The sequence below is a fragment of the Manis javanica genome, chromosome 8 (assembly GCF_040802235.1).
Source record: "Manis javanica isolate MJ-LG chromosome 8, MJ_LKY, whole genome shotgun sequence".
In the NCBI taxonomy this organism is placed as follows: Eukaryota; Metazoa; Chordata; class Mammalia; order Pholidota; family Manidae; genus Manis; species Manis javanica.
In genome coordinates, this window is record NC_133163.1 from 73,601,477 (window position 1) to 73,628,103 (window position 26,627).

At 53.0% G+C, this 26,627-nt stretch overlaps 2 protein-coding genes across 5 annotated transcripts; both read left to right on the plus strand.

Annotated features, from left to right (window-relative positions):
• The first annotated feature begins 842 nt into the window (after positions 1 to 842).
• Positions 843 to 7,029, plus strand: RABGGTA (Rab geranylgeranyltransferase subunit alpha). 2 transcript variants are annotated; one of them, XM_017644580.3, is made up of 17 exons: positions 843 to 1,329; positions 1,498 to 1,541; positions 1,698 to 1,808; positions 2,179 to 2,303; positions 2,495 to 2,682; positions 2,931 to 3,134; positions 3,437 to 3,520; positions 3,608 to 3,690; positions 3,781 to 3,882; positions 3,974 to 4,079; positions 4,176 to 4,227; positions 4,368 to 4,456; positions 4,592 to 4,680; positions 4,774 to 4,890; positions 5,758 to 5,871; positions 6,134 to 6,221; positions 6,815 to 7,029. In XM_017644580.3, the coding sequence occupies exons 2-17, from the start codon at positions 1,539 to 1,541 to the stop codon at positions 6,961 to 6,963; spliced, it is 1,704 nt and encodes a 567-aa protein (XP_017500069.1). In that variant the 5' UTR covers positions 843 to 1,329; positions 1,498 to 1,538; the 3' UTR covers positions 6,964 to 7,029. The 2 variants fall into 2 exon arrangements, with proteins under 2 accessions (XP_017500069.1, XP_017500070.1); XM_017644581.3 differs by having other exon boundaries at positions 843 to 1,182.
• Positions 7,030 to 9,352: 2,323 nt separating this feature from the next.
• TGM1 (transglutaminase 1) lies at positions 9,353 to 26,317 on the plus strand. 3 transcript variants are annotated; one of them, XM_017644578.3, is made up of 15 exons: positions 9,353 to 9,511; positions 10,192 to 10,506; positions 10,656 to 10,844; positions 11,839 to 12,087; positions 12,486 to 12,604; positions 12,712 to 12,819; positions 13,229 to 13,403; positions 13,744 to 13,882; positions 14,045 to 14,148; positions 16,288 to 16,376; positions 16,875 to 17,028; positions 17,136 to 17,417; positions 17,543 to 17,703; positions 18,066 to 18,202; positions 22,324 to 26,317. In XM_017644578.3, the coding sequence occupies exons 2-15, from the start codon at positions 10,197 to 10,199 to the stop codon at positions 22,550 to 22,552; spliced, it is 2,445 nt and encodes an 814-aa protein (XP_017500067.1). In that variant the 5' UTR covers positions 9,353 to 9,511; positions 10,192 to 10,196; the 3' UTR covers positions 22,553 to 26,317. The 3 variants fall into 3 exon arrangements, with proteins under 3 accessions (XP_017500067.1, XP_073067545.1, XP_017500068.1); XM_017644579.3 differs by having other exon boundaries at positions 9,393 to 9,572; XM_073211444.1 differs by lacking the exon at positions 11,839 to 12,087.
• The last annotated feature ends 310 nt before the right edge of the window (positions 26,318 to 26,627 follow it).

The following is a 26,627-nucleotide window of genomic DNA, read 5'->3' on the forward strand; positions in this document are numbered from 1 at the left end:
CTGTTCTGAAAAGCTGATAGGAGCCACAGAAGGCTTTTAGACAGAGATGTGACATGAACGAGTCTTCATTTTAGAAAGATTTATCCAGCAACACAGAGGTAAACTAATAGAGGGGACAGGGTGGACATGGGGGGACATTGAAGATGTTCAACAATCGATGAAAGAAATGAGATTAAAGTCTTAATGTAGTGGAAATGGGAGAGTATTTAAGAGATATTAAGGATAAGTGGGGCGGGAATAGTGCCATTCACTACAATAGGAAACATAAAGGCTGACATTTAGACTGGAAGAGACAATGATACCTTTTTTGGAGTTTGAGGTGTCTCTGGGACGCCCAGGCAATATAAAATAGGCTTTTGAACATGTGTGTGCAAATATATATATATATATATATATATATATATATATATACTCATTATTAAGGCTTGTGAGACATCTAGACTGGAGATACAAGTTTGACTGTCATCAGCTTACAGGCAGTAGTGATTAAAAACACTGGTGTGGATGAAGTCACCCAGAGAAAGCATGGGGCCAGAAAGTCTGCAGGCCCGTGACAGAACTCTGGGGAGCTCCACCTCCAAGTAGTAGAAAGCTTGGATTTGTGTGTGAAGTGAGAAGGGAGTTAGGAAGGGGCCTTGGAGATCACCAACAGTTAGGGGAGGAGAAGGGGAACAGATGAGAAGAGAGGGGCAAAGGTGAAGAAGCCAGGAGAGGATGTCAAACCGAAGGAAGTCAGTAGTATCAAACACTGCAGAGGTCAATGAAGATATGGACAGGAAACTCCATGCCCGTTTAATGTGGCAACTAGGAGGTGGCCCGTGAGGCTAGAATGAGGTCAGTTGGGTGTTAACGGTATGGTTTTTCGGCTGTTGGAGAAACTTCCTAAGCCCACTGCAGTTCGAAAGGCAACGCGAAATTGCAGACCCAGGAGCTTCCGCGCCCCAAAGTCGCGCAAGCGCGCTCATACGCACCAGGTCTAAGTGGGACTCGGCGTTTCCAACAGCGCGCGGAGTCCCAGCGCACGCGCCTCCCGAGCCCGCCTACTTCGCCGCGGGGCCACTCCCCAAGCCTGCAGAGGGCGCTGCGCCTCGTAGAGCCCGGGCGCTGTGCCGCTCTAGCCAGCGCCCAGCCTCAGTGGCGGGCGCCGCAGCTCCGCTTCTCCCAGGCCTCCGCCCGGCGCAGGTAGATCGGCCCGTGGGGGGCGGGAATACTTGAGAGCTGTGGTGCAGGCTGGTAGCTGCAGCCTCCTGGAGCGGAGTGGTCCCCAACGCCCAAGTGCCCCGGTCGGGTCCGGGCCCGGTGAACCCGGCTGCGGGCAGGGCCCCACAGGTACAAGTCCCAGTCCTAGTGGGCTCCTCCTCCTGGACGCGCAATGCCTCTCCCTGGACTCCTATACACCGCGGGGGTCTCCACCCAGGTTCACGTGCGGCTTCCGGGAACAGCTGGGGGCGGTGCCTGTAGGGGCGGGGCTCCCTTGATTGACACTTCTTTCCCCAGGTTTCACGGGCTACCACCGGACCCCTTCCTGAGCCGGCAGCATGGTGAGAACCCTGGGCCAAGACCCTCACCTCCGCATGCCCATGCCCCACTGGCCTTGCCCTGGTTGCCTTATATAAACCTGGGGCTCCGCAACAGGGGGTCAGTAGGTCTGCCCATGCAAGAGGGCCTGCATCCTTCCAACCCACGCATCCCTGTAGCACGGGCGCCTGAAGGTGAAGACATCGGAGGAACAGGCGGAGGCCAAAAGACTAGAGCGGGAGCAGAAGCTGAAGCTATACCAGTCAGCCACCCAGACTGTCTTCCAGAAGGTGGGGCCCTCAGAGGTAGCCCCTTCTCCAGGTGGCCCTTTCAGTATAGTACAGAGGCCAAAATCTGGATCCAAACCTGGGTTCTGTCACTAGCGGTGTGACTTTGAGTAAGTTACTGAATCTCTTTGAGCCTCAGTCTGTTCATCTGTAAAATGGAGCTAATAACACTTACTGGGTAAGGCTTCACTTACTGTGAGATTTCACTTACTGTGAAAATTAAATGACAGAATACATGTAAACCCATAAAGCACTCTGCATAGTATTTATCATATCGTATGGGGCTCACAGAATATTCAGTGGTTCTGTTTATGTTATTTAGCTCTATAATGGGAGAAAGATACTATCTCTGACCTCATACTCTTCTTCTCAGCGCCAGGCTGGTGAGCTGGATGAGTCAGTACTGGAACTGACAAGCCAGATTCTGGGAGCCAATCCTGACTTTGCCACCCTTTGGAACTGTAGACGAGAGGTGCTCCAGCAGCTGGAGGCCCAGAAGTGCGTAGGGGTTCAGGGCCCCAGGAAGATGGTCCTGGCCTTGGCCCTGCCGTGCCTGGGTCAAGGGGTGGAGGAGGAATGGGGCAGCCAGGGACATAGGCTGAGGGCAATGGAAGGTTAGGTGCAGAGAGTCAGGGGTGAGCTGAAGTTGGGTGTTGGAGGGCCCTGACCTCAGTTTCCCCCGGGTGCAGGTCCCCTGAGGAGTTGGCCACTCTGGTGAAGACAGAACTAGGCTTTCTGGAGAGTTGCCTGCGGGTGAACCCCAAGTCCTACGGTACCTGGCATCACCGCTGCTGGTTGCTGGGCCGCCTGCCAGAACCCAACTGGGCCCAAGAGCTGGAGTTGTGTGCCCGCTTCCTTGAAGTTGATGAGCGGAACTGTACGTGCCTGCAGATTCTGTCCCCACAGCCTTCACCTGTCCCCCATGCTGGTACTTGGGCCTCAGTAAGGCCTAGTGTGGGGAGGGATGGCCAGGACAGGCCCACTGAGCTAATGGCACAAGGGATGACAGAGTCAACTGCATCCTCTGTGGAGTGTATGGAGGTGTTTCTACAGGAACTCCTGGGTACCAGCCAGGGACCTCCTCTTGCCCTACCTCTGAGATGTGCTCTCACCCCTCCCCCACAGTTCACTGCTGGGATTACCGGCGGTTCGTGGCTGCACAGGCAGCTGTGCCTCCTGCAGAGGAGCTAGCCTTCACTGACAGCCTCATCACCCGCAACTTCTCCAACTACTCCTCTTGGCATTACCGCTCCTGCCTCTTGCCCCAGTTGCACCCCCAGCCAGAGTCTGGACCACAGGGACGCCTCCCTGAGGATGTGCTACTCAAAGGTAAGCAGGGTCAGGGGGTTCTGGGGAGGACTCTATAGGGCTGTCCTTCTAGCCCTGAATCTGTTCCTGAACCTGCCACTTGGGTTTATTGAGCACCTACTTTGCGCTTGGCTTCAGGGGTGCACAAGATCCAGCCCCTGGCTACATAGAACTCAATGAAACTGATACATGCAGCCACTGAGCAAGGCCAGTAGAAAGTGACCGTCGGGCTGGAAGTACTGCAAGGGGAGGGCGGGATGTTGAGGTAGCCAGAAGCCCACCAATGCCCGGACCACAGCTCCATGCCTCCTTGCTCCCTGCAGAGCTGGAGCTAGTGCAGAATGCCTTCTTCACTGACCCAAATGATCAGAGTGCCTGGTTCTACCATCGCTGGCTCTTGGGACGAGGTGAGCAGTGAGGGAACAGGCTGGGTGTTTAGAGCTTAAAAGGAATAGAAGAGAATTTACGGAGATCTGAGGCTGTGTCTCCCACAGCTGACCCTCAAGATGCCCTGCGCTGTCTGCACGTGAGCCGGGACGAGGCCTGTCTGACTGTCTCCTTCTCTCGGCCGCTCCTAGTGAGTCCTGCGGCTTTTGCCAGAGAGCGTTGTGTACTATAGGCCTGGTGCTGTTGGGGCTGATGGGTCTCCCTTTGTCCCCTGTGCCAGGTGGGCTTTGGGACGGAGACCTTGCTGCTTATGGTTGATGAGTCACCCCTGGCTGTGCAGTGGAGGACACCAGATGGCAGGAACTGGCCCAGCCCTGTCTGGGTATCCCAGGATTTGGGGGACAGACTGGAGGGATGGGGTGGGATAGTCAGAAAAGTGAGGCTTACGCACTTCCTTGACTCCATGCTCCCAGCTCTGTGACCTGCCTGCCACCTCCCTCAACGACCAATTGCCCCAGCATTCATTTTGTGTCATTTGGATGGCAGGCAATACCCAGAAGGAATGTGTGCTTTTAAAAGGTGATGTGACCTGCAGCCTCCACCCCTTGCAGCAGCCCTCCTACCCCTCTCCTCCTCTCATGGGTGTCCCCTCCTACTACCTACTCTTTCTGTCAGGCTGCCAGGAGGGCTGGAGCCGGGACTTGGCCGTGGATGAGCAGCTCTTCAGGTGATGACAGAGAAGCACACAGATAAAGGGAGGGGCTCTGGACTCTGGGCATCAGGCAGCTGGGGTCAGAGGCTGGGGGTTTGGGCAGATGACCAGTACCCCAGGTAGGCCACATCCCCTCCTCGACTCTGCCCCTGCAGGTGTGAGCTGTCGGTGGAGAAGTCCACAGTGCTGCAGTCTGAGCTTGAATCCTGTAAGGAGCTGCAGGAGCTGGAGCCTGAGAATAAATGTGAGGCCCCATTCCATGAAGTCTTGCTCTTCTAAGGAGGCCCCTTTCTGGAGGGCTCCTTGGCAAGAGCAAAAAGGGTCTTGAGATGGGAGCAGAGGATCCAGGAGAAACTTCTTTTTCCCACCCTGTCCCCAGGGTGCCTGCTCACCATTATCCTGCTGATGTGGGCGCTGGATCCCCTACTGTATGAGAAGGAGACACTGCAGTACTTCCAGACCCTCAAGGCAAGTTGGACCTTAGGAATGGGCAAGGGAGAGGCCCAGTGGGAAGGAAGAAGGCAACTGACATGCATTTCTTGTTGGCCTGTCCGCTGCCAGGCTGTGGACCCAATGCGTGCAGCATACTTGGATGACCTCCGCAGCAAGTTCTTGCTGGAGAACAGCATGCTCAAGATGGAGTATGCCGAGGTGCGCGTGCTGCACCTGGGTCACAAGGTATGGACTGGCGTGTGCCCCTTGCCCTGGGCCTGCTCCCCACCGGCCCTCCCTCCTTCCTCACAACCTGGCCAGCTTTTCCATCCACCCGTGGGCTGCAGCAGAGGCACTCTCTGTCTGGCCTCCCCCTGCCCCTGGCTTTGCCTTCCGTCTCCGGTGCCTTTCTGGACATTCTTCCTAACCAAGACTGCATCTGTCTTCCTGCAAGCCCACTCCTCTTCTAAGACTTACCTTGTCATATTTGCCCCATCATTCTTGTTACCCAGTTTCAAATCCTGAGTCACAGGGCTCCTTGTGCTGCCTCTGCTACAGGGCTAGTCCTGTCCTCAGGCTTCCCTCAGGATGACCCCTCAACCACCCCTCCGCTCATTTCCGCGCTTCCTGCCTGCAGCAGGCCCCCCAACACCTGAAGCCTGAAGAGTTCCCAGGAATTTTTGACAAACTTTCCAGACTCTGTTTCTCTCTAGAGATCTGTAGTCTTCCCTAGTCAGTCTTCCCAACATGTCAGTTTTATCACATCACTGCAGCCCAGGCCCCCTCTCACCAGACTGACCACCCAGACTCACCAGGGCAAGCCTGCCAGTGTCTGTGTTTGCCCCAGTGCCCTGCTCTGTCCCCCGTACCTGCCCCCACTCCAGGCTGCCTCCCCATCTACCCTGCTGGCCACCCCAGCCCTCACTGTCTGTCCCATGTCCTGGGTGTAACTGTAGTACTACCAGGGGTCCTAAGGTAAGCTTCCCACCTGCTTCATCTCACCTCAGCTGGGTCCCCAAGGGCCTGTGTGGGACACAGAGGGAAAATGCCTGACAAACGATGGCTAAGGACCCTCCCCCAAATCCCCTTGGGTACCTACCCCTGCTTTCTCAGGATTTGACAGTGCTCTGCCATCTGGAACAGCTGCTCTTGGTCACTCATCTTGATCTGTCGCATAATCGTCTCCAAGCCCTGCCCCCTGCCCTGGCCGCTCTGCGCTGCCTTGAGGTAAAGCACTCACTCCTCCATCACGATCCTGGGTGGTCCTTTTCCCTGCTTTTCCCTCAGAAGTCTGCCCACCCTACAAGATGTCCAGGCCCTCCCAGCCCCTGCAGATGACCCCTTGCCTTCTCCGCTTCCATCACCCAGTCTGACCCCAGAAGCCTTTCTGTGTACTGTAAGCTGATTGCCATGGGCTTCCCAGTTGGTTGTACCAGTCCCAGGCCGATGGCTGCCTGCCCTGCCTTGTCTTGCCCTCCCTGCTTCCCAGGTGCTGCAGGCTAATGATAATGCCATCGAGACCCTGGACGGTGTCACTAACCTGCCCCGGCTGCAGGAGCTCTCACTGTGCAACAACTGTATCCTCCTTGTGGGGGCCTTTCAAACAGCGGTAGGGTAAGATGCCATGCTGGGAGGGGACAGACAGCAAAGCAAGCAGGGTGAGTACCCCCCTGAGACTGGCTCTGACAGTCTCAGCTGAAGAGAGAAGATACCGTGGGGCTGTATGGGGTTAGCATTGACTTCCACTGGGAGCATTTTGCAGGGTGGAAGTGACTTCCCCACGCCAAAGTTCATTAGCAGGCAGCCTGCATATGTTCTTGGCTACCACCTAGTATTTTAAAAATCAGGGAGTTTCATATTTTAAAAAATTGAGCTGATTCCTCTTAGAAGTTGGAAGTTAAACAGCTCTTGGCCTGCATTTCCACTTGGCAACCTGTGGCCATTGCTGCTTTCTCCACCATTCCTTGGTACGACACCCAGCCTGTCTTCTGTGCTTCCTGCCTGACCCCCATTTGCAGTCTAGAGCCTTACTGTCTTTGGGAAAGCATGCGAGATGCCCATCAACCAGGCTGCCAGGCAGCCGTCCTGTTCCTAATGGAAAACAGTGAAGTGTGCACAGAAAACAGATCTGATGGAACCGACCAAGCTTTCCTTGACTCTCCTGCCCAAGGCCTCCAGCAGCCTGCAGTGCTCCGGCTTCTTGCCTCCTGCCGTAGGCTGGTCCTCCTCAACCTGCAAGGCAACCCCCTGTGTGAAGCAGTGGGCATCTCTGAGCACCTAGCTGAGCTCCTGCCTTCTGTCAGCAGCATCATCACCTAAGAGACCCTTCCCTACTGTTCCCCTTTAATTTATCAGCACTGAATAAACAATGGAGAGGCCCCCTCAGGCTGCTATGCCACCGCCATCACTACCACCACCACCATTACTACTACCACCTATCCTGGAAAAGAAAGGGAGAGACTGTATGTTGGCTCACCATCTGTACTTTCATTTTATGCTCAGTCTTGCTGTTTGCTATCATGGAGAATCAGTGTTAGGGCAGAATCAGGGAATTGGCTGGATTTCAGTTTACCTTCTGCTTTGGGCTCTGGCTCAGTCTAGGTTCCAGGCTGGGACTGGGTTTGGATTCAGGTTCTGGTTGGGGCTTGGCTATAAGATAGCTCTAAGTCTCTCCAACTGGAAGGGCTTATAGAAGTTTCTCCCAGGACCTCTGCCTCTTCCAGAGGCCCTCTGTGTGCTGGCTTTCATTCACCACAGCTGAAAAAGCTGTTCGCAGGGGAAGTGGGCCAGAGTGGCCTTGCTCTACCCTCTCAGAACAGTATCAACCCCCATGAATTGCTGTCTGGGGCTAAAGAGCCCTTCGAAATACTTGATCCCATTTTTTTTGAATCACAAGCTCTCAGGGATGAGACAATCAGGCCTGTTGTACTGATGAGGATCGCTGTCAAGATGCACCCTAAGTTTCCATGCTCATGTGTTGTAGCCAAAGCTCTCTCCGTCTCCGTCTGGAACTCCAGATTCCTGTGTATTGCCTGCCCATTGCCTGTGTATTGATATGGAACGGTTGGGCAGAGCCTGACCTCAGCTCCCTGGGGTACTGAGCCTGGTGTGTGCTCCCATGGTACCCACCCCCCCAGCACACATATGCCTGAAGGCTCTGAGGCCCTTAAGCCTCCTGGCAGGAGGAAAGGGGAGTGGCTCAGGGCTTAGGACACTGAGTCAAACGGCTAGGTGAGGAATGAGAAAGATCAACTGAAACAGGGAGAGAGTGTGACAAAGCATTTTCTTGGTTTCCTAGGAATCTACCTGTGCCCATGTGTTCACACACATGCATGCTCTCCGGGACCCAGCCCCTCCCATATCCATAGGGATGCACAGACATACTCTTAATGAAGCCCTTTGGCTGGCCTGCCTCTCACTGCCTGAATTTTTATTTCTATTGGTTCATCCTTTGAGAGTGTGGGAGGTGAGGGCAGACCCCTTACCAGGTCAGGGGCTTGGAGCTAGACAAGAAAAGGTCAGCATGGGAATGGAGGGTTCCATGCAAGGTCTTGAGCCTCTGTCCCCACTCCCTGAGGGACCTCGCTGCCTGATGTATCACCAAACCCAGCCTCTCTTGCAGTCTACTTCCTCGTGTCTTTTTGCCAACCCTGTTTTCACTGTCTTGGTCTGTGGCCTGTGGGCAGAGCTGGGACAACAGTGGGATGGAGGCAAGAGACCCCAGAACAGGGGCCCACCATCCTGAGGAACTCCAGGAGAGGCTTCCTGAAGAGGCCTGGACTCCTTTTTGCCTCGCGGTTCTGTCCACGGTGTCCCTGGTATTTTTTCTAGTGCCAGGGCGGGGTTGGGATGCACACAGGGCAGGCCCCTGGATCCGGTCCGTCAGGATTCCCAGGAAGAATTCCAGACTTTGGAGAATCCTGCACTCCAGCTGACCAGACACTCCTCTCAGTAAGAAGTGGGTACTCTGCAGCCTAGGGCCTCAGTTCCCACTGGAGTCTGAGAACAAAGGCTGAAGCCTCCCCATACCCCCAGGCTGGGGGCAGAAAATGAGATTGCTCCTACTATGACAACCCCCGTCCCAAATTTGGAAGGACCTGAGAAGCTGGGGGCAGCTTCCTTATGCCTGGGGACATAGGGCAGGAGAAGGAAGAAGGAAGGACAGATTGGTGGAGGGGTGGGGGTCAGAGGATCTGGTAGAGCCGGCAGGTGTCAGAGGCTGGCTGGTGGAGCCAGTCTGAGGGCCTCGCTGCTTATGTCACCAGTCCATGGCTTGGGATCCCAGGACCTCCCTGGGCAGGTGGAGCCCCGGGACCAGGCCCATGGGCCAGTTTCAATGGGCTGAGCCTGGCCTGGGCGGCATGAGAGCTGGCTAGACAAGGGTGTGGGTGGAAGGGTCTCCCTGTTACGCTGCCCTCAGGGTTTCTTGCCCAGGAAAAGAGGCCGAAAACCTGGTGTGGGATCCTGCAGATCGGACATTCTCACCAAGGCCTTCCACTTACACTTGAGCTTCAGCCGTGACAGATCCCCACCCCTCCCTAGCCCCTGCCCCATCCCCCATCCTCGATTTCCACAGTTCCTTGAAATGGTAAGGGTGCAGCCGGGCCTTCTTTCTGCCCCCTATCTCTGTAGACAGCCCCCAGAGGCCTGGCCTCTTATACCTACAGGGGGGATGGGGAACCAGCCTTCCCCTTTTTTCCAGCAGCTTGGCCCCGCCTCCCCCCCCATAAACCACTTGCCAGCCCGCCCCCACACCTTCCACTCATACGTCGTCGTAGTCTGTTCAGTCCTGTCCATCCTGTCCTGTCCGGACCTGTTCCACCCCGGCCGCGGGACTCAGCACTTCTATTGCCAACGCCGCTGGCAGGTGAGGGACTCCGCTGGGTACTGTGGTGCTGAGCCCTGGCGTCGCTTCTGGCCCTAACAAGGTGGGATGTGGGCCAGCCCCAGCTTGTGTCAGCCTCTGCGAGGCTGCCCCCTGACACCAAGCCTCTGCTCCCGGGAGCACAACTCCCACACCTACCTATAGCTCCCCACTCCTCCGGCCCCTCAGCATGGGTGTTTGACCCTAGTGAGGAATGCCAAGGACCCCAAGCCCTGCAATGTCTTATGCCAGGAATCTTGGGTGGGTGGATCTGCAAAGGAACAGGTCCTAGAAGCAGTCAGCTCCATGACTTCTAGACTGAGGAGCCAGCAGGTGGAGGGAATCGACCTGGAGTTGGTTTGTGCTGCTGGGTACAAGTGTCTACTCATTTCTGGGATGGGTGCTTGAGCAGGTTTCTGAATTGGTGGATGTCTGTCTATGTGAGGGCGAGAGGGGAAGACTTCTCTGCAGTGAGGGAGGTGTCCTAGGTGAGTCTGAAAGGAATCCCCCGGGGAAGGTCTCTGGATGCATCTGGGGGAATCTCTGGCTCAAGATTAGATCACCTCAATCATTTGGCTGGGACTGAATCAGTTCTCGGCATAGAGGGCTCCTGAGTAGGCTGACTGGGCATCCTCGGTACATCCTCTGGGTGATCAGAGAGCCACCCTGCCTTTTCCATACAGGCACGATGGACGGTCCTCGATCAGACATGGGCCGCTGGGGTGGGAACCCTTGGCAGCCCCCTGCCACACCTTCTCCAGAACCAGAGCCAGAGCCAGAGCGACGTTCTCGCCGAGGGGGCCGTTCCTTCTGGGCTCGCTGCTGTAGCTGTTGCTCCTGTCGGAATAGGGCAGATGATGATGTGGAGCTTGAGCCCCATGGAGACCGGGGGTCTGGCTCCAGGGGTCGAAGACCTGACTCCCGCGGCTCAGACTCCCACCAGCCTGGCTTCTACCGGGTCAGTGGTGTGAATGCAGCTGGAGATGGCACCATCCAAGGTGAGGCCTGCCTGTCCACCTTAATGGCAGAGCATAAGGACATTAATGGGACCTGAGATTCATCAGGTATCTCTGGGGTTCTGGGAGGCTAATTATGGGGTCCTGGGCTCTGCATATGGTTTCACTGACCTGGAGCTGTGACTTTATAGAGGGCATGCTGGCGGTGACTGGTGTGGATCTGCTGAGTGCACGCTCAGAGCAGAATCGCCGAGAGCACCACACAGACGAGTTTGAGTACGACAAACTGATTGTGCGCCGTGGGCAGCCCTTCTGCGTGGCCCTCCTCCTGTCTCGACCCTATGAGTCCTCTGATTATGTTGCCCTGGAGCTGTTCATCGGTCAGTGAGCCCTATCGTGGAGAGGGTGAAGGCCCTAGACAGGGCAGGGGCCTCCCCGCCCTGGCATTAGGGTCAGAGGGGCTGCTTTAGGCCCTTCCCGCCTCCTCCCTCCTCACCTCTGCCAGACGGGGCAGATGCGAAGGTGTTAGTGTGCCCTAGGAGTGCATCTCAGGGAGGGTCTTGGTGTCCCTGTGTTCCTCGGCTCAGCGTCTTCAAGCCTTCAGGAGCATCTCTCTCAACATACCTGTTCTTCAGGTGCTTGCTTCAACATCTCCTTCAGTGGTGCTGCCTCTGGGTCTCTCTGGGTCTGCTTTTCTTCCCCAGAGTATGGCCAGCTCACTCTGCTCTCTCTGCACTGTCTGTCCTGCTCTGTGCCCCTGTTTCTCTAACCCCATGGCCTAGGGTAGGTGCCTCCTTAGCCACATTGCTTGGCGGCCATTGACTGCCCAGGCTGGTGATTAAGCTATTGCTGGGGGCGGGCGACTCCTCATATGCTTTGATTAGGGCCTAGCTTTGCCCACCCCAATCTCTAATTTCTCTGGTGCCACTACCACCTCCGCTGGGGACACCCTGGGTTCTGGAAGCTGCAGCCCCAGGGAGTGCAGAGTTGGCCTTCAGGATTGAGCCTATGCTCTCACGTGGGGTGGGGCATCTGAACCCAGCCAGGGTGGCTCTGCTTCGTCAGCCCAGGTGCTGGGACAGTCAGGCAGGCCGACAGTGACAGTGGTCTGGTGTCTTCTGTCCACTTCTAGTTCAGTGTCAGGAGAACAGGTTTGGGATGTTGGACTAGGGCTCTCCCCTGCCATCCATACAAACATCGGGCGGGGACAGAGCTGCTCTCAGAGAGACTGTCACAGACTAAGGTGATGGCCCAACACAGGTACGCACACACAATGGCTCATACACATTCTGGGTGGGGCTGGGAGAAGCCCAGGGCTCCAGTCCCCCTTCTCAGGGAGGCCTTCCCAGCTAATTGCTGCTTCTCCCACTCCAGGAAACAACCCTGAGGTGGGCAAGGGCACCCACGTGGTCATCCCAGTGGGCAAAGGGGGCAGTGCAGGCTGGAAGGCCCAGGTGACCAAGGCCAGTGGGCAAACTCTGACCCTACGGGTCCACATCTCCCCCAACGCCATCATCGGCAAGTTTCAACTCACAGTCCGCACACGCTCAAAGGCTGGCGAGTTCCTGTTGCCCTTTGACCCCCACATTGAGATCTACATCCTCTTCAATCCCTGGTGCCCAGGTGAGCTTGCTGGAGTCAGGAGCAGGGGATGGGCAGAAGGGGAGGTCAGGGCTTCTTTTCCTAGGATCCAGCTAAATGCTAGGTGCCTGGACCTCAGAGAAACCAGCCTTCTATTGTCCATGTGAGGGGACTTAGATACAATGTAGAAAGGTGGCTGGCCCAAGGCCACACAGCCTCACCTCTCCTGGCAAACGGCGCTGGTTACAGCCACCTCTTTTATGGTGAACTTCCTCCTACCATCTCTGTCACTGTCCCTCTGTCCTTCCTGGGAGCAGTGCTGCCAGGCTAGAGATACCTCGCTTTTTCTCTGTGGACTTGGTCTTGCAGAATTGGCCCAGAGGCAGATGGGGCCCAGGTAGAGAGCTGAGGGGACTAGGCATCTGTGTTTTGGGATACAGAGGACATCGTGTATGTGGACCATGAAGATTGGCGGCAGGAGTACGTGCTTAATGAATCTGGGAGAATTTACTACGGGACTGAAGCACAGATTGGCGAGCGGACCTGGAACTATGGCCAGGTGGGGCTAACCAGGGCCACGGTGCACTTGGGAGCTGGAGGCAGGTGGGGTGGGGTAGGAGAGCAGGCACTGGCTCCAGGGTCACCCTCTGCCCTTACTCCCTCCAGTTTGACCATGGGGTGCTGGATGCCTGCCTGTACATCCTGGACCGGCGGGGAATGCCATACGGAGGCCGTGGGGACCCAGTCAGTGTCTCCCGCGTCATCTCTGCTATGGTGAGCACATTGATGTCTGAGCCCTACTGTGTGTGTCCACCTCCTGCCTCCCCTACCTGCTGCTCCTGTCCTTTCTGATTTCCCCAGGACTCCAGCCCTGTCCCTGCCTTTGCAAAGGATACTGTGGAAAGGGGTCTCCCTCCTCCTCTTCCCTCCTTTCCTGCCCCCCACCCCACCCAGCCCTGGCTCTTGTCCCAGCTGTAGTGGAATGTAGGGCCCAGCCCTAAACTTGGCACACCCAGGATTCACATTCCTGTGTCAGACCAGCAGCGGGGGGAAGTGGGGCTTCCAGCGAGATCCAGAGGCACTTAAGAGTGAGGGGCTGCTGTGGGATCAGGGGCTGGGCTGGGGACACATGGCAGGTGTGAGCCTCTCACCCACCCCGTGCACCCCACCCCGTCCTGGGCAGGTGAACTCCTTGGATGACAATGGGGTCCTGATTGGGAACTGGTCTGGCGATTACTCCCGAGGCACCAACCCATCAGCATGGGTGGGCAGTGTGGAGATCCTCCTCAGCTACCTACACACAGGCTCTTCTGTGCCCTATGGCCAGTGTTGGGTCTTCGCTGGTGTGACCACCACAGGTAAGGGACGGACTGGGACTGGGGCACCTAGGCCCTACAAAGAGGAGGCGGCCAACCCCACTGTGCGCACAGTGTAAGGGCAGGTTGGGGAAGGAGGTGGTAGATGATAGGCTGGCCTTAATTATCATTACTCAGTGTTAATTACCTAGAGAGGCTAAAGGGAGAGGAGGGAGAAGGGACAGGCTGGCATCCTGGCTTGCCCTAGCCCCCAGTGCTCCCTGGCCCAAACGCTTCCTGATCCACCTTGGTAACCCCAGTTGCCCAGTCTGCCTGATGCCTCTCTTGTCCCCATCCCTGCCCTGGCCCTGGGCTCTGAGCCCCAACTCTGGCTCCTCCACAGTGCTGCGCTGCCTCGGCTTAGCCGCCCGCACCATCACCAACTTCAACTCAGCACACGACACAGACACATCCCTCACCATGGACATCTACTTTGATGAGAACATGAAGCCTCTGGAGCACCTGAACCGTGATTCTGTTTGGTGAGGCCAGGGCCGGGGCTGGGCTGGGGCTGGGGCTGGGCTGCCCATCCCTGCCAAGGAACAGAAACCAGGGCCTGGACTGGAAACCAAGGAGGCATTTCAGGGCTGGGGGACTGTCTCCGGATGGGTGCTCAGACCCAGCCTTCTGTGCGGTTCATGCAGGAATTTCCATGTGTGGAACGACTGCTGGATGAAGAGGCCGGATCTGCCCTCAGGCTTTGATGGGTGGCAGGTGGTGGATGCCACACCCCAGGAGACCAGCAGTGGTGAGGCAGAGCTCTGCCTGGTTCCTGTACCCCACCTTGGCCCCCTCCCCATCTCCCCAACCTTGGTAACAAACTAAGTGTCCACATGGCTGGACCTTAGAGCCTAGTCCTTTAACCCCATGGTTTTTTTAACTGGCTTACTGATAGAAACACCGTAAGCCTTTAGTTTATTTTCACTTTTCTGCACAACTCTCTATTTGCCTGAGTTTTATTTATTTATAATTATTAATAGACTCAAATAGTGCAAAGATCAGAAGATTTAAGAGAATTTAGTAAGAAGTTTCCCTTCTCCAACTAATCTATTCTCATTTGCTTTTTTTTACTTACATATCCTGGAGGTAACTAATTAAAGGGCCCTTTATTTATATATTTTTTACAGTTTAAAAAGTCATTATTATAAGAAATACATGCTTGGAAGGAAAAGGTAAGTATAGAATTGAATAATATAAAATGTGAAAAGTTCCCTATTCTCTCTCAGGAGGTTTTTGTTTTAAGTACATGTCTAGGTCCCATCCCAGACCTCACACATTACAGAATTTACAGAGATAATGTATAGGATTCTGTATTTTCAAAAGTTCTCCTGGTGATGCTGAAGATCAGCTGAGTTTGGGACCCACTCCAGGCCCTTGTGGAACACATGGGAAACAGTGGCCCAGAGAGGTGGAATGACTTTCTCTAGGGCACAAAGCATTAGGTCACTAGCAGATCAAATCCGGTTCCTGATTCCTTCCCTTTTTGACACCCATTCTTGCTTTCATTCTCTCCTGTCTGTTCCATTGCTCATTATGAGTTTCATTTCATGTACAGTATAGAAAAAGTTAGGGTTTGGATAGGTTCAAAAAAGAAAATAGGCCCTATAATCCAGCCCTAAGAGATCACCACTGATGACATAATCTACTGGTCTCTTTTCCACAGTATCTGTTTCTGCAAAAACTAGCCCTGTCGTACACTCTGTTCTCAAACAGGTCCCTCCCGCACTTTCCTACCTAACCACTCCAGCCCCAGGCAGCCGGGCCTGCCGCTCCTGCTGCCTTCCTGCCCACCTCTCCCTTCCTCACCCTGGGTCAGCAAGCCCTCCACTAGCCTGCATTCCTCCTCTGGCCTCTAGCCAGACCCCTCCCTCTCAATCTTTTCTCTGTAGGGTGCCCCTGAGTTGTGCAATCCAATGATGCCTGCAATGATGGAACAGCCTGGCCCAGGACCCCGGGAGGTCTGAATTCTGGCCCCCACTCTGGGAAGTGTGGAGTGGGCAGCAGACAGGGACTCTGGGGCCAAGCAGACCCGGGCTTGATTCCAGCTTGATCACTTATCAGATATGTCACCTTGGGAGGTTCTTTGCACCTTTGGGCTTTGGTGTTCTCATAAGTAATACAGGGATAATATATACCACAGAGAGTAGTTGGAAGAATTAAATACTAGCATCATATATTAGAGACTAACAGATGCCTGGAACATAGCAACTACTCCATATATATTAGCTCCTTCCATCCTCTGTCTTTTGAGATGCTGACATTTACCTTATCTTACTGAGCCTCAGTTTCTCCATCTGTAAAGGAGACCGCAGTGCTAGGTGTTTTCTAAGATTCTTTCCTATTAGATGGCCCTCACTTCCTGCTCTGTGTCCTTTCCTGCCAAGCCTCCTCCATGTCAGCCCATCTCCTCTAGAAAAGTCTCCTGAGCACAATAAGGTCAGACTTTGTTTTGCACCAGCTTCCCACAGAGAACTCCCCAGTGGGCTACGGAGCTAAGGGTTTGATCTGGATCTTTCAGGAATGGTGGCTGTGATGTCACTGCTCTCCCAGCCAGCAAGCAGAACCATCCTGGGCTCTGGGTTTGTCTTGATGTAGGGTGGAGGGTTCTGACTTCTGGGGATCACAGACAGCCAATCTCCAGCTTCAGCCAGTGGAGGAAGAGTGCTTTGGTTATAAGGCAGGCTTGTCCCATGTTTACTCCACCCCCAGCTGACGGAGGCCAAATGGAGCTGCACCCTTCCTTCCATTCCTTCCTGGGTTGGACCAGGTGGCAGCTGACCCTGAAGCAATGGTCATTGGGCCTGGGTGGGTGGGCCTCTCCCAGGATCTGAGGGTTCCCCTGCACCCCCTTGGATCTCTCACATCTCTCCTTCCCTCACTCCCCTAGGCATCTTCTGCTGCGGCCCCTGCTCTGTGGAGTCCATCAAGAATGGCCTGGTCTACATGAAGTATGACACGCCCTTCATTTTTGCCGAGGTGAGGGCTGTGCTCCGGATGCCTCCTTGGGCATTCTGGAGGGGTTAGAGCACTGGCTTTGTTTCTGGGTTCTCTGGTCCTGACTTCACCACTGACTGACTAGCTGTGTGTTCTTGGGCAAGTCATTCATTCTATGATTTTTAGTTTTCTTAACTGTAAAAGAGGGATAATAATGGCTGCCATGCTTTCTGTACTCAGGATCAAAAGACATAATGGGTATGAAACTGCTTTATAAATTGTAAAGTCTTCAGATGAGCCTAAGGGATTACTGTTATTAATACCAAAGAGCGCTGCAAGGAGGCTCCTGACCTGCTCTCTGACCTCATCTGGCCTAGCTTGGAAAGTCTCCCAGTTTGGCTCTGCCAGGAAGCTCCCAGTCTTTGGATCTAGCACTTCCTGTAGCTCCTAGGATCCTGAGAAAGCACCTAGGGGTCAGGCCCCCCTCAGACCCTCTGGCTCACTCATTCCTGGCTCACAGCCTCCACACCACCCCAACAGGTGAACAGTGACAAGGTTTACTGGCAGAGGCAGGACGATGGCAGCTTCAAGATTGTGTACGTGGAGGAGAAGGCCATTGGCACGCTCATCGTCACAAAGGCCATTGGCTCCAACATGCGGGAGGATGTCACCCATATCTATAAGCACCCAGAAGGTACCATTCCCCCAGCCTGGCCAGCTGCAGTCCATGCCAGTGTTCTCCCTGTGGGCTTGCCCAGCCTAGCAGTTGCTATAACTTCACCCGTGACCCTCAACCCCCAGGCTCAGAAGCGGAGCGGAAGGCAGTGGAAACAGCAGCCTCCCACGGCAGCAAACCCAGCGTGTATGCCAACCGGGACTCTGCTGAGGATGTGGCCATGCAGGTGGAGGCACAGGACGTAGTGATGGGGCAGGACCTGACGGTCTGTGTGGTGCTGACCAATCGTGGCAGCAGTCAGCGCACTGTGAAGCTGCACCTCTACCTCTCTGTCACCTTCTACACTGGCGTCACCGGGTCTGTCTTCAAGGAGAGCAAGAAGGAAGTGGTGCTGGCCCCAGGGGCCTGTAAGTGCCCCTTGCGCAGCCCTGCCCCCTAGATGCCCGGGCCCACTGGGGCTGTGGACATGGAGACCCCACAAGGCCATGTTTGAGGAAGCAAACCTAGGTGACACCATGCGTCTCTTCCCCAGCGGAACGCATGTACATGCCCGTGGCCTACAAGGAATACCAGCCCCACCTTGTGGACCAGGGGGCCATGCTGCTCAATGTCTCAGGCCATGTCAAGGAGAACGGGCAGGTGCTGGCCAAGCAGCATACCTTCCGTCTGCGCACCCCAGATCTCTCTCTCACGGTGAGGGCAACATGCCAGGGCTTCAGGGATGGCCAGGGGTGGGAGGAAATTGGAGGTGAAGGCACTGAACAGAAAGGGGGCTGGCCTGGCAAGCCCTTCCAGGAGAAGAAGTCAGGGGCTGCCTCTGGGCTCTTGGGCCTCCATTTCCTCATCTATAAAATGAGATCTCATAGCCCTGATTCTATGGTGGCTCCAGTTGGGGAGTGGGTCGGCTTTCCTCCCTAGCTTTGTGGAGCCTTCTCTCAGAGGCAGATAGGTGGGAGGTTCTGATTCTAAGGAGTTTCTCCTTTCTGGAGGAGTGCACCATCCCCATGTAATTGATCAGGATCTCTGATGCGGGGGTGGGGCTCTTTTTCTCTCAGTTATTGGGGGCAGCTGTGGTTGGCCAGGAGTGCGAAGTACAGATTGTTTTCAAGAACCCCCTGCCTGTCACCCTCACCAATGTTGTCTTCCGGCTGGAGGGCTCCGGGTTACAGAGACCCAAGATCCTCAATGTCGGGTAAGTCTGGCCTCTCTCCTGGCCCCTGCCACTGTCCTTGCCTGTGTCCTGGGCTGCCCTGGGTCGCAGCTTCACTTCCTTTCTCAGTCAGGACATGTATGGTCTGTCAGGACTCAACAAAGCTGCTTGGGGCCAGTCAGCAATCCCTCCTGCCACAGTTCAGTCCAACCAGTGCTTGAGGAGCTCTGCTGAGTGCTTGGTGCTGCGCTCTGGGTCCCTGCCCTGCCTCAGTGTCTCAGCCCTGCCTCACTGTCTCATTAGGGAACTACAGTTTCACATAGGGATCATTAGTAACTCATCACTAACACTGGCCCAACCCTCATGAGTTGACCAGTCATTTTCAGGAATATTATCTTATTTGGATACCATTAAAACCCTTTTAAAGTACATTAGAGATCATCATGTGATTAAAAGCAAAGCTTTGGGATCCTAACGACTTAGATACAAGTCCCAGCTCCATCACTCAGTGGCTATGTGCCCTTGGGCAAGTGACGTACTTCCTCTAAGCCTCAGTTTTCTCACCTGCTGAGTGGGGATGGCACCAGTACCTGGCTCTGAGGGTCATGGTAAGAAGTACATGAGATGATGTGGGTAAGGCCTGTTGCATTGGACTTGGCGCAAAGGTAGTATTCTGTTGGTAGTTGTTTTTTTGATTATTACCACCATCACCCCCAGTTTACAGATGAAGAAGCTGGTGGCCACACCTTCCAGTGTCTCACAGCTCATAACGGGCTCTCTGCCCTTCCTGCCTTGGCATCATGCACGGCTTTCAGGCCTGCTGTTTGGTTTGTGTCATGAGGACCAAGCAGCAGATCTGGAGGAGAGGGCCCCCTGCCTCAGGCCTTCATCCAGCTCACCTGGGTCTGAGCCTGGGCCCGGCAAGGCTCTGTGTCTAGTGAAAGCATGCACGGCCCTTCTGTTCCTAGGCTTATGCTGTCATTTCTAACGCAGACCCATGCAGGTCTGCCCTGTTCCCACCTAGGAACAGCACAGAGGGGAAGCCAAGAAGGCCAGAGGCTGACCTTTACAATCGGCTTTCTGGGGACAGGACAGGCATTGTCCTCATTTGACAAAGCATGCCTGAGGGAAAGCCCAGGTCCCTGGGGAGGGGATTGGTGGGGGTAGCAGTGTCCCCAACCCATCCTGCCCACTCTGCCCATCCCTTCCCTTCTGCCCTGTAGTGCCATCACTTTTGCCAAGTGTCAAAGCTGAGAAGGTTGCTGTCCTGATCTTTGCTGTAGCCTGGACTCAGGATGATGAGATGTTACAGGGAGGGCTTTCCCCTGTGGCCTTGCATGGGCTTCTGGCAGCTGAGAGAGGGGAGCTTGGGGTCCCCAGGTGCTTGCCTTGCAGGTAGGCATTTCTCATGATGATGGAGGGTGGTTCCCCTGTTCTGAGGGATCCCCAGAGATGGACTCTCCTCAGCAGCCTCTCCAGACCTTTGATTCTTGCCCCACCTGTGAGTTAGGAGAGGACCACTGGGCTGAGTGTTGAGATGCCCTGTTCCCTCCTAGAAACAGCACAGAGGGGCTGACCTTTAAAATTGGCTTTCTGGGGACAGGACAGGCATTATTCTCATTTGACAAAGCATGCCTGAGGGAAAGCCCAGGTCCTCTCTTCATCTTCGGGGCTTGTGTGAGTCTACTGCCATTTAAAGGCTCCTGTCTTCCTGCCAGTCACTGAGAAGCTTGAATGGTGGTTTCTCAAGCAGGTCATCCTTGGACATTGTATGGCTCCCTCGAACAACTGAGGGCCCTGGGGAGAGATCCCTGGACTGTCAGTTTGGAGATATTAGATTCCAAGAAGATGGGTGTCACTTTGCTCTCATTTGCACATCAAAGGCTGTGGTTTGGAATCCCATTATAACATAAGGTGTGCCACCCAACGTGGTGACTGGCTACTGAATAAACATGCCAGAACTAACTCCACCGGATGGCTGGTGTCACCACCAACCCAATCACCAGGGGAGGCTGGAAGTCTATTCCAAACCCCCAGAGCCTGAATCATATTCTCTAAAATATCCTTAGGGTGGCCTTCTAAGGGGGTGGATTTGACTTTGGGGAAATAGCCTAAAGTCATGTAGAGCTAAGACTAATAAGGTAGGTAAATGTTTGTTTCTTGCATAGGCAACATGGTTGAACAAGGATGTAATTGGAGAACAGTGCTAATTTGGATGTGTACTTTCTGGTGTCCTTGTCAGAGAGTTGATTTCATTACCTGTGCTCAGGTACAGGCATATGCCAGCTTTAGCAGCTGGGGTGCTCAGCTGAAACTCACAAACGGGGGTGTGACAAAGGTCTCACCTAACACTAAGCCTTGGCAGGGAGAGCTCTTGACATTCCTATCGGGAACCTGGAAAGCAATTTCTCTTGGAATTAATGTTGTAAGTAAAGACTAGATTTGGAAATAGTACAGTTCAGTTATAGCATGGATTAAATAGACCTGAAGGCTGGCCTGAGCCTAAATAACTTTTAACTTTTTTATCTGTGAAAAACTGAGCACAAATTAAAAGCACAGATTTGTAACCAGCTAGAGTGTAGCCTACCTGTTAAAATACAGCCTTAATTTCCAGCTACAGTATGATAGGAAGTCTAGAAATTAAGTCTATAACCTAACAAGTAGGCTATATATTCCCCTTGCCCCCCACTACTTCCCTCCTTCCTCGAGCTTGGAGGTGTTGTGAAGACCATCCGATCCCACCCCCTCATTTTACATTCATTTCCATTTCACAAATGACAAAGTAAGAGTCAGAGAAGTTCAGTAGCTTGTCCTAAACCAGACATCTAACAGTGGTTGAAGGAGAAGTACAGAACAGTTCAGGAGAGCCACTTGGAAGCTAAGTGTATTGTCCCAAGGACAGCTCATCCTTGAAGTTGGGGTGCTGGCTCATTCCCTTGAAGGACTGGTGTCTGCACAGGGTCCAGCTCCAGAGAGGGTCCCCAGTACAGGCTTGAACAGGGCCAGAGACAAAGGTTTTGGCAGAGGCAGGAAAGGACAGATGGTAACAGGTATGGGAAGATGTGATATAAACACAGCGTATAAAGTGCGTATACAGATTGCTGGATTTGCTCAGAGGGCAAGATTCAATTTCTTGAGCCCAGAAGGTGCTCAAAGGAGCCCTCACATGGTGTGAGCTAGGCCTGGAGGAGACACACGGGAGAGTTTGTGGAAGGGAAGGAGCACAGCGGGGCTTGTGGGCAGGAGCAACGGTGGGGTATGATGAGGCCACGCAGCAGGCAGGGCTGAGTCAAAGTGAGCCTGTGTGTCCGGTTAGGGAGCTTCCATCTCAACTCGGAAGCACTGAGGTAGCCAGGCCCTTGAAGGGTTTAATTTACCTCCGAGTGATTAAAGAATAGAATGGAAATAGAAGGCAAGTAGGCCAATTAGAAGGTTGGTAAAATTGTGATTCCCAGAGGAAATCTAGATTCCTGGTTTGGGAATAGATTGCAGAGGTTCATGAAGAAGGGAGAAAATGAACACATTGTAGTGTGTGCATGCTCATGGGTATTTCTCTGTCACACACATGTGAGTGTGTGTCAGTTTAAAGATGCAATTGTCTGTTTTGGGGAAGGACTTTCCTTTTTTTCTGAGATAACATCCTTCCAATGTTTTGGGGTATTAAAATGCCCCTTCTTTGGCAAAATGATTTGTGGCAGGGGTAATTAATTTTCTTCTACTCTCTTTCTTGACAAAACCACAAGTATTTGGCAATACTGTGTTGAGCCTCCAAGTGTCATTTTGAAGTTTTCTTGGTCTTAGAAACCCCAGAGGAGATGGGGACAGCTGGCCTGGTCAGGGCAGGAGTGCTGGCAGTGGAGAGGAGGGTGAGGCTGTGCAGCAGTCTTCATCCAGGTGTTTCTTCTCCCAGGGAGCCGGAGGGAGGAGTCCCAGGCGATCTCCAGCTCAAGTGGCTGGGTGGGTGGCAGCTGATCTAGCTAGGCGGAGGCAGAGGGCTGAGGGCTCAGGCTTTATCCTGGTCATGGGTGTGGAGATTCCAGCTGAGCCCAGAAATGTCTGAAGGGCTCCACCTCCTGCTTCTTCTTTTCTGGCTGTCCCATGGGTCCTTACTCCCTACTCCTCCCCCAGTCACCCCAGGCCTATGACCCGGTCTCTGCCCACAGGGACATTGGGGGCAACGAGACAGTGACGCTGCGCCAGACCTTCGTGCCTGTCCGACCAGGCCCCCGCCAGCTCATTGCCAGCTTGGACAGCCCACAGCTCTCCCAGGTGCATGGTGTCATCCAGGTGGATGTGGCTCCAGCTCCTGGGGGTGGGGGCTTCCTTTCAGATGCTGGAGGCAACAGTCATGCAGGGGAGACCATCTCTATGGCATCTCGAGGTGGGGCTTAGCCCTAGGCCAGGAGCAATGGGACTGGACTCAGATTAGCAAGGACATTGCCTCAAGACAGGGGCTCACTGCAGAGTGGTTTCCTGAATAGGGGCTCAGGTTGGGAGGCCAGGGCACCTGGGGAGGGAACCAATCTTGACTTGCACTGGCATCACAGATGCTAATAAACTCTTTTTTAATAAAGCTGCTGTTCTGTCCATCCATCAGTCCATGCCAGGCCAAGGACTGTAGACCCAGGAATGCATGTGGCATTTCTGGCACCCTGGGCTGAGAAGCTTGGTTGGCAGGTCAGTGATAGTGCCAGAGCTCAGCAGCTCTCAAAATAGGGCCTACTAAGGGACAGGACAGCCTCCAGTGTTAACCTGTCCAGCTTCTCCCAGTCCGAGGGCGCTCCTACTGACCATAGCCCTTTCGAAGCCCCTTGGAGTAGGAGGGGACTCCCCTCCTCTGTGGTACTCACTGAGAAGAGAGGAACCTAAATGCCTTTTTTTGTAGGCACATGTTTGAGGTAGAAATAGGCTAGAGGATTTTCTAAGCAGCAAAAGCCACTTTGCAGTGCTTATTTTCAAATATCCTTGTCTAAGAATTTTTACAAAAGTAATACATGTTCAGTGTTGACTTAGAAAAATACAGAAAAATTATAAAGAATAAAAATAACAATGTAAAGAAAAAAAAACTACCACACTGTGCAGGAAAGAACTGTTAACATTGTGTTTCATATGGTGCTCTCCCCTTCAAGTAACCATGGTAAGCATTTTCTCACAGCATTAAATATGCTTTGAAAACACCCTGTTTAAAGACTGGACAACAGTCTTGGCTTCCAGCCCACCCTCCTGGTCTTCCTGAATCTCTGGCTACCCTTCTCAGTCTCCTTGGCTGGTACTTCTGCTTCTGCACAGGCAGGTGACTCAGGCCTCCAGCCAGGCTCCTTCTCATCCAGCTACACTATGCCTATGTGAGCTCAATCAGTCTCTTGGTTTTAAGGACCACTGATTTAAAAACCTGTATGTTTTCCTGGAGCTTCAAACTCCTATACCTACTGCCTTCTCAGCTTCTCTACTGACTGTCTCACAGACACCCCAGGTGTAGCTCATTCAGGATCAAACTCCTGACCTCCCTCCAGCAAATCCTCCTGGAGCCTCCCTATATCAGTAAATGGCAACTCCATCTTTCTATTTCTCAGGCCCAAAATTTGGGAGTTACCCTTGACTCCTTTCACTCTCTTACATCCCACAACCAATCGATCATCAAATCTTGAGAGTTCTGTCTCCCACCCATATGTGTCCAGAATTTGACTGCTTCTCAACACCTCTACAGCTACCACCCTGCCAGAGCTGTCTTCATCTCTCACTGGGATTGCTGCCCTGGCCTCCTAATCATTTTCCCCACTGCCACTCTTGCACTGTGATCCTCTGTTCTTCACACAGCAGCCAGAATGAGCAGGTGAATCTGATTGTGTCAGTCCTCTGCTCAAAACCTTCTCCTGGCCTCCCCGAAAGCCAAAGTCCCTACAGAACTCTGCGACACAGCCCTCATGTCCCCTTTCTTCCCAAGGCTCAGTCCATTCATTCCCTGGCCCCTTCCCACCTGGACAGTGCCAGGCAAGCTCCTGCTCCAGCGCCTCTGCGAGGCTGTGTGCTCTTCCTGAATTCTTCCCCACATGTCTGCCTGGCTCGCCCCCTTATTCAGTGAGGTCTTTCCTACTAACCGGTTTTAAAACTGCAGCCACCTTCACACTCCCTATCCTTCTCTGTGCTTTATTTTACTCAGTAGCATGTATTACCATCTGACATTCTATATGTAGAATTCTTTTTATTATTCTCTCTACTGGTACTGCGTCATCCTAGTCCAAGCCACCATTGAACTCCCAGCCCTGTCACTAGCCCTCCCCCTACCCTATCTGTTTGCAACTTGGCAGCCAGAGCAATGTTTTTAAATGTCAGCCAGATGGTGTCACTGATCTGCTCTCCCTCCACCCCACCACCGCCAGTGGCTGCTCACCTCTTACAGAATACAGCCATGATTCCTTGGGCCCTCAGGACCCCGCAGAGGTAGCCCCCCTCCTCTTCTGGTCTCATCCCCCTCCCTTTTGCCATGCTGTTTCACCTTTCTTGTTTCCACCTCAGGGCCTTTAGTTTTGCTGTTTCCCCTGCCTGGCACACTCTTCCCTTGATAACCACATGGCTGGCACCTTTCCTCCTTTGAGGGTTTTCTTCAAATATCACTTCCTTAATTAGGCCTTTTCTGTTTAAATTACAACCCATTGCCCTCCTCACTACTTAATTTTTCTCCATAGCACTTATCCCCATACAACATACAAAATATTTTAACAATGTATTTGTTCATTGTGTCTCCCCTCCCCCTACCAGAATATAAACTCCATGAGAGCAGTGATTTTTTGTCTGATTTGTTCCCTGCTGTATGCTCAGAATTTAGTGCACAGATATGCTCACTAAATACTTGCTGAATAAATAAGAATGTAGGCCCTAATATATATTTAATAGCTCATGTCAGTTCCCAACAACCTCATAAAGCAGGCTGTATTGTTATGCCCTCTCTACATGAAGAAACAGAGGCAAAAGGGTTAGGTAATTTGTCCAAAATCAGTTAGAAGTCCAGAAAAGGATTGGAACCCAGTAGTCAGGTCACACAGCCTAAATTCTATCTCAGACTGACATGGCCCCACTGAGTTCTCCATTCCACCCTCAAACTCTTCTTCCCCTGGTTTTCCCCATCCTGTTGGTACTATAATGACCCTGCTGTTCAAGCCCAAAAGCTACAAGTCACCCGTCTCCTCCCTTTCCTCTCCTTCAATATTCAATCCATCAGCAAGTCTTAGCAGCTCTTCCTTCAAAATATACCCATACCTGTCCATCTCTCCACTGCACTGTCCCTGTGCTCTCCCTACAGAACCACCATAGCCTCCAGATGCATTTCCACTCTTTTTTCCTGAATAACCCAATTTCTACATGGCCAGTGAGCTTTCTAAGCTCTAAATTAAAACCACACTAGTAGTCTCCTGTTTAAAACCTTCCAGTGCTTTCCTATCAACCTTGGAACAGCCAAGTCCTGCCTTCATCTGTCTGGCCCACAGACCTCTCCACCCTTGTCTCCCCCACATGCCCTGGCCCGCAGTCTCAGCCTCAGGGGCCGTCTGCTGCTCAGATTCACCAACCTTCCCCTTGGGACTTGCTTATCCTTCTGGAGGAACACTCTTCCTCCAGGTTGCAGGCCAGCCCTCTTCCGTTATTCATGTCTAAGCTCACAAGCCACTTCCTCCTGGCCATCAACCCAATTTGTTTTCCCGCCTCCCAGTCTCTTTAGTATCTCACCCTATTTTGTTTCATGTCCTCCCTAGCACTTAATGTTTAACATTTGCGGGCTTATTCATTTATTAAAGTCTGTCTCTTGCCTCTAAAACATGAGCTCCCTAAAAGTGAGACCTTACCTAAGACAAGGTGTATATTTTGTTCACACAACTGTCCCAGGTCCTAGAGCAGAACCTAGCACAGAACTACCCAAGAAATGTTTGCTACTTACTAATTTAAAAGCAACAATATGCAAAATGTGACTTTTAATTGCTCCTTGAATTTATGGGGCAAACTCCAGTGGTTGCACTATATTTTTAACAACAAATGAATGAATTCTGTCCCATAGATGTGACATAACTTATTTTATTAGTACCTCAGTCCTGGAAATTTAAGTCTTCCCAATGTTTTGCTATTACATGTTTTGCTGTAATAAACATCCTTGTACAAGCACACCAATCTTTGTACTTGTTTTTTGTTACTTCTTTAAGATAACACCCTTAGTTAATTATTGTGAGAATGATTAGATATAAGGGATTGAGAGTGTATAAGGCTGTTGATACACTTTTTCATATTAGTTTTCAGAATGATTGAGCAGTATCTCTTTTTAGTGAACACCTGGGAGAAAATGTGAGAGTTTAAGATTTCTAACAACTTTGTGACTTGTTTCCCATATGCTCATTTTACCCTGGTCCCCTGTATTAACTGGAGCTGGAAAGTACTTGAGATTCTCAAAAAGAAATAAACAGACAGCTGGGGAGGCAATGCT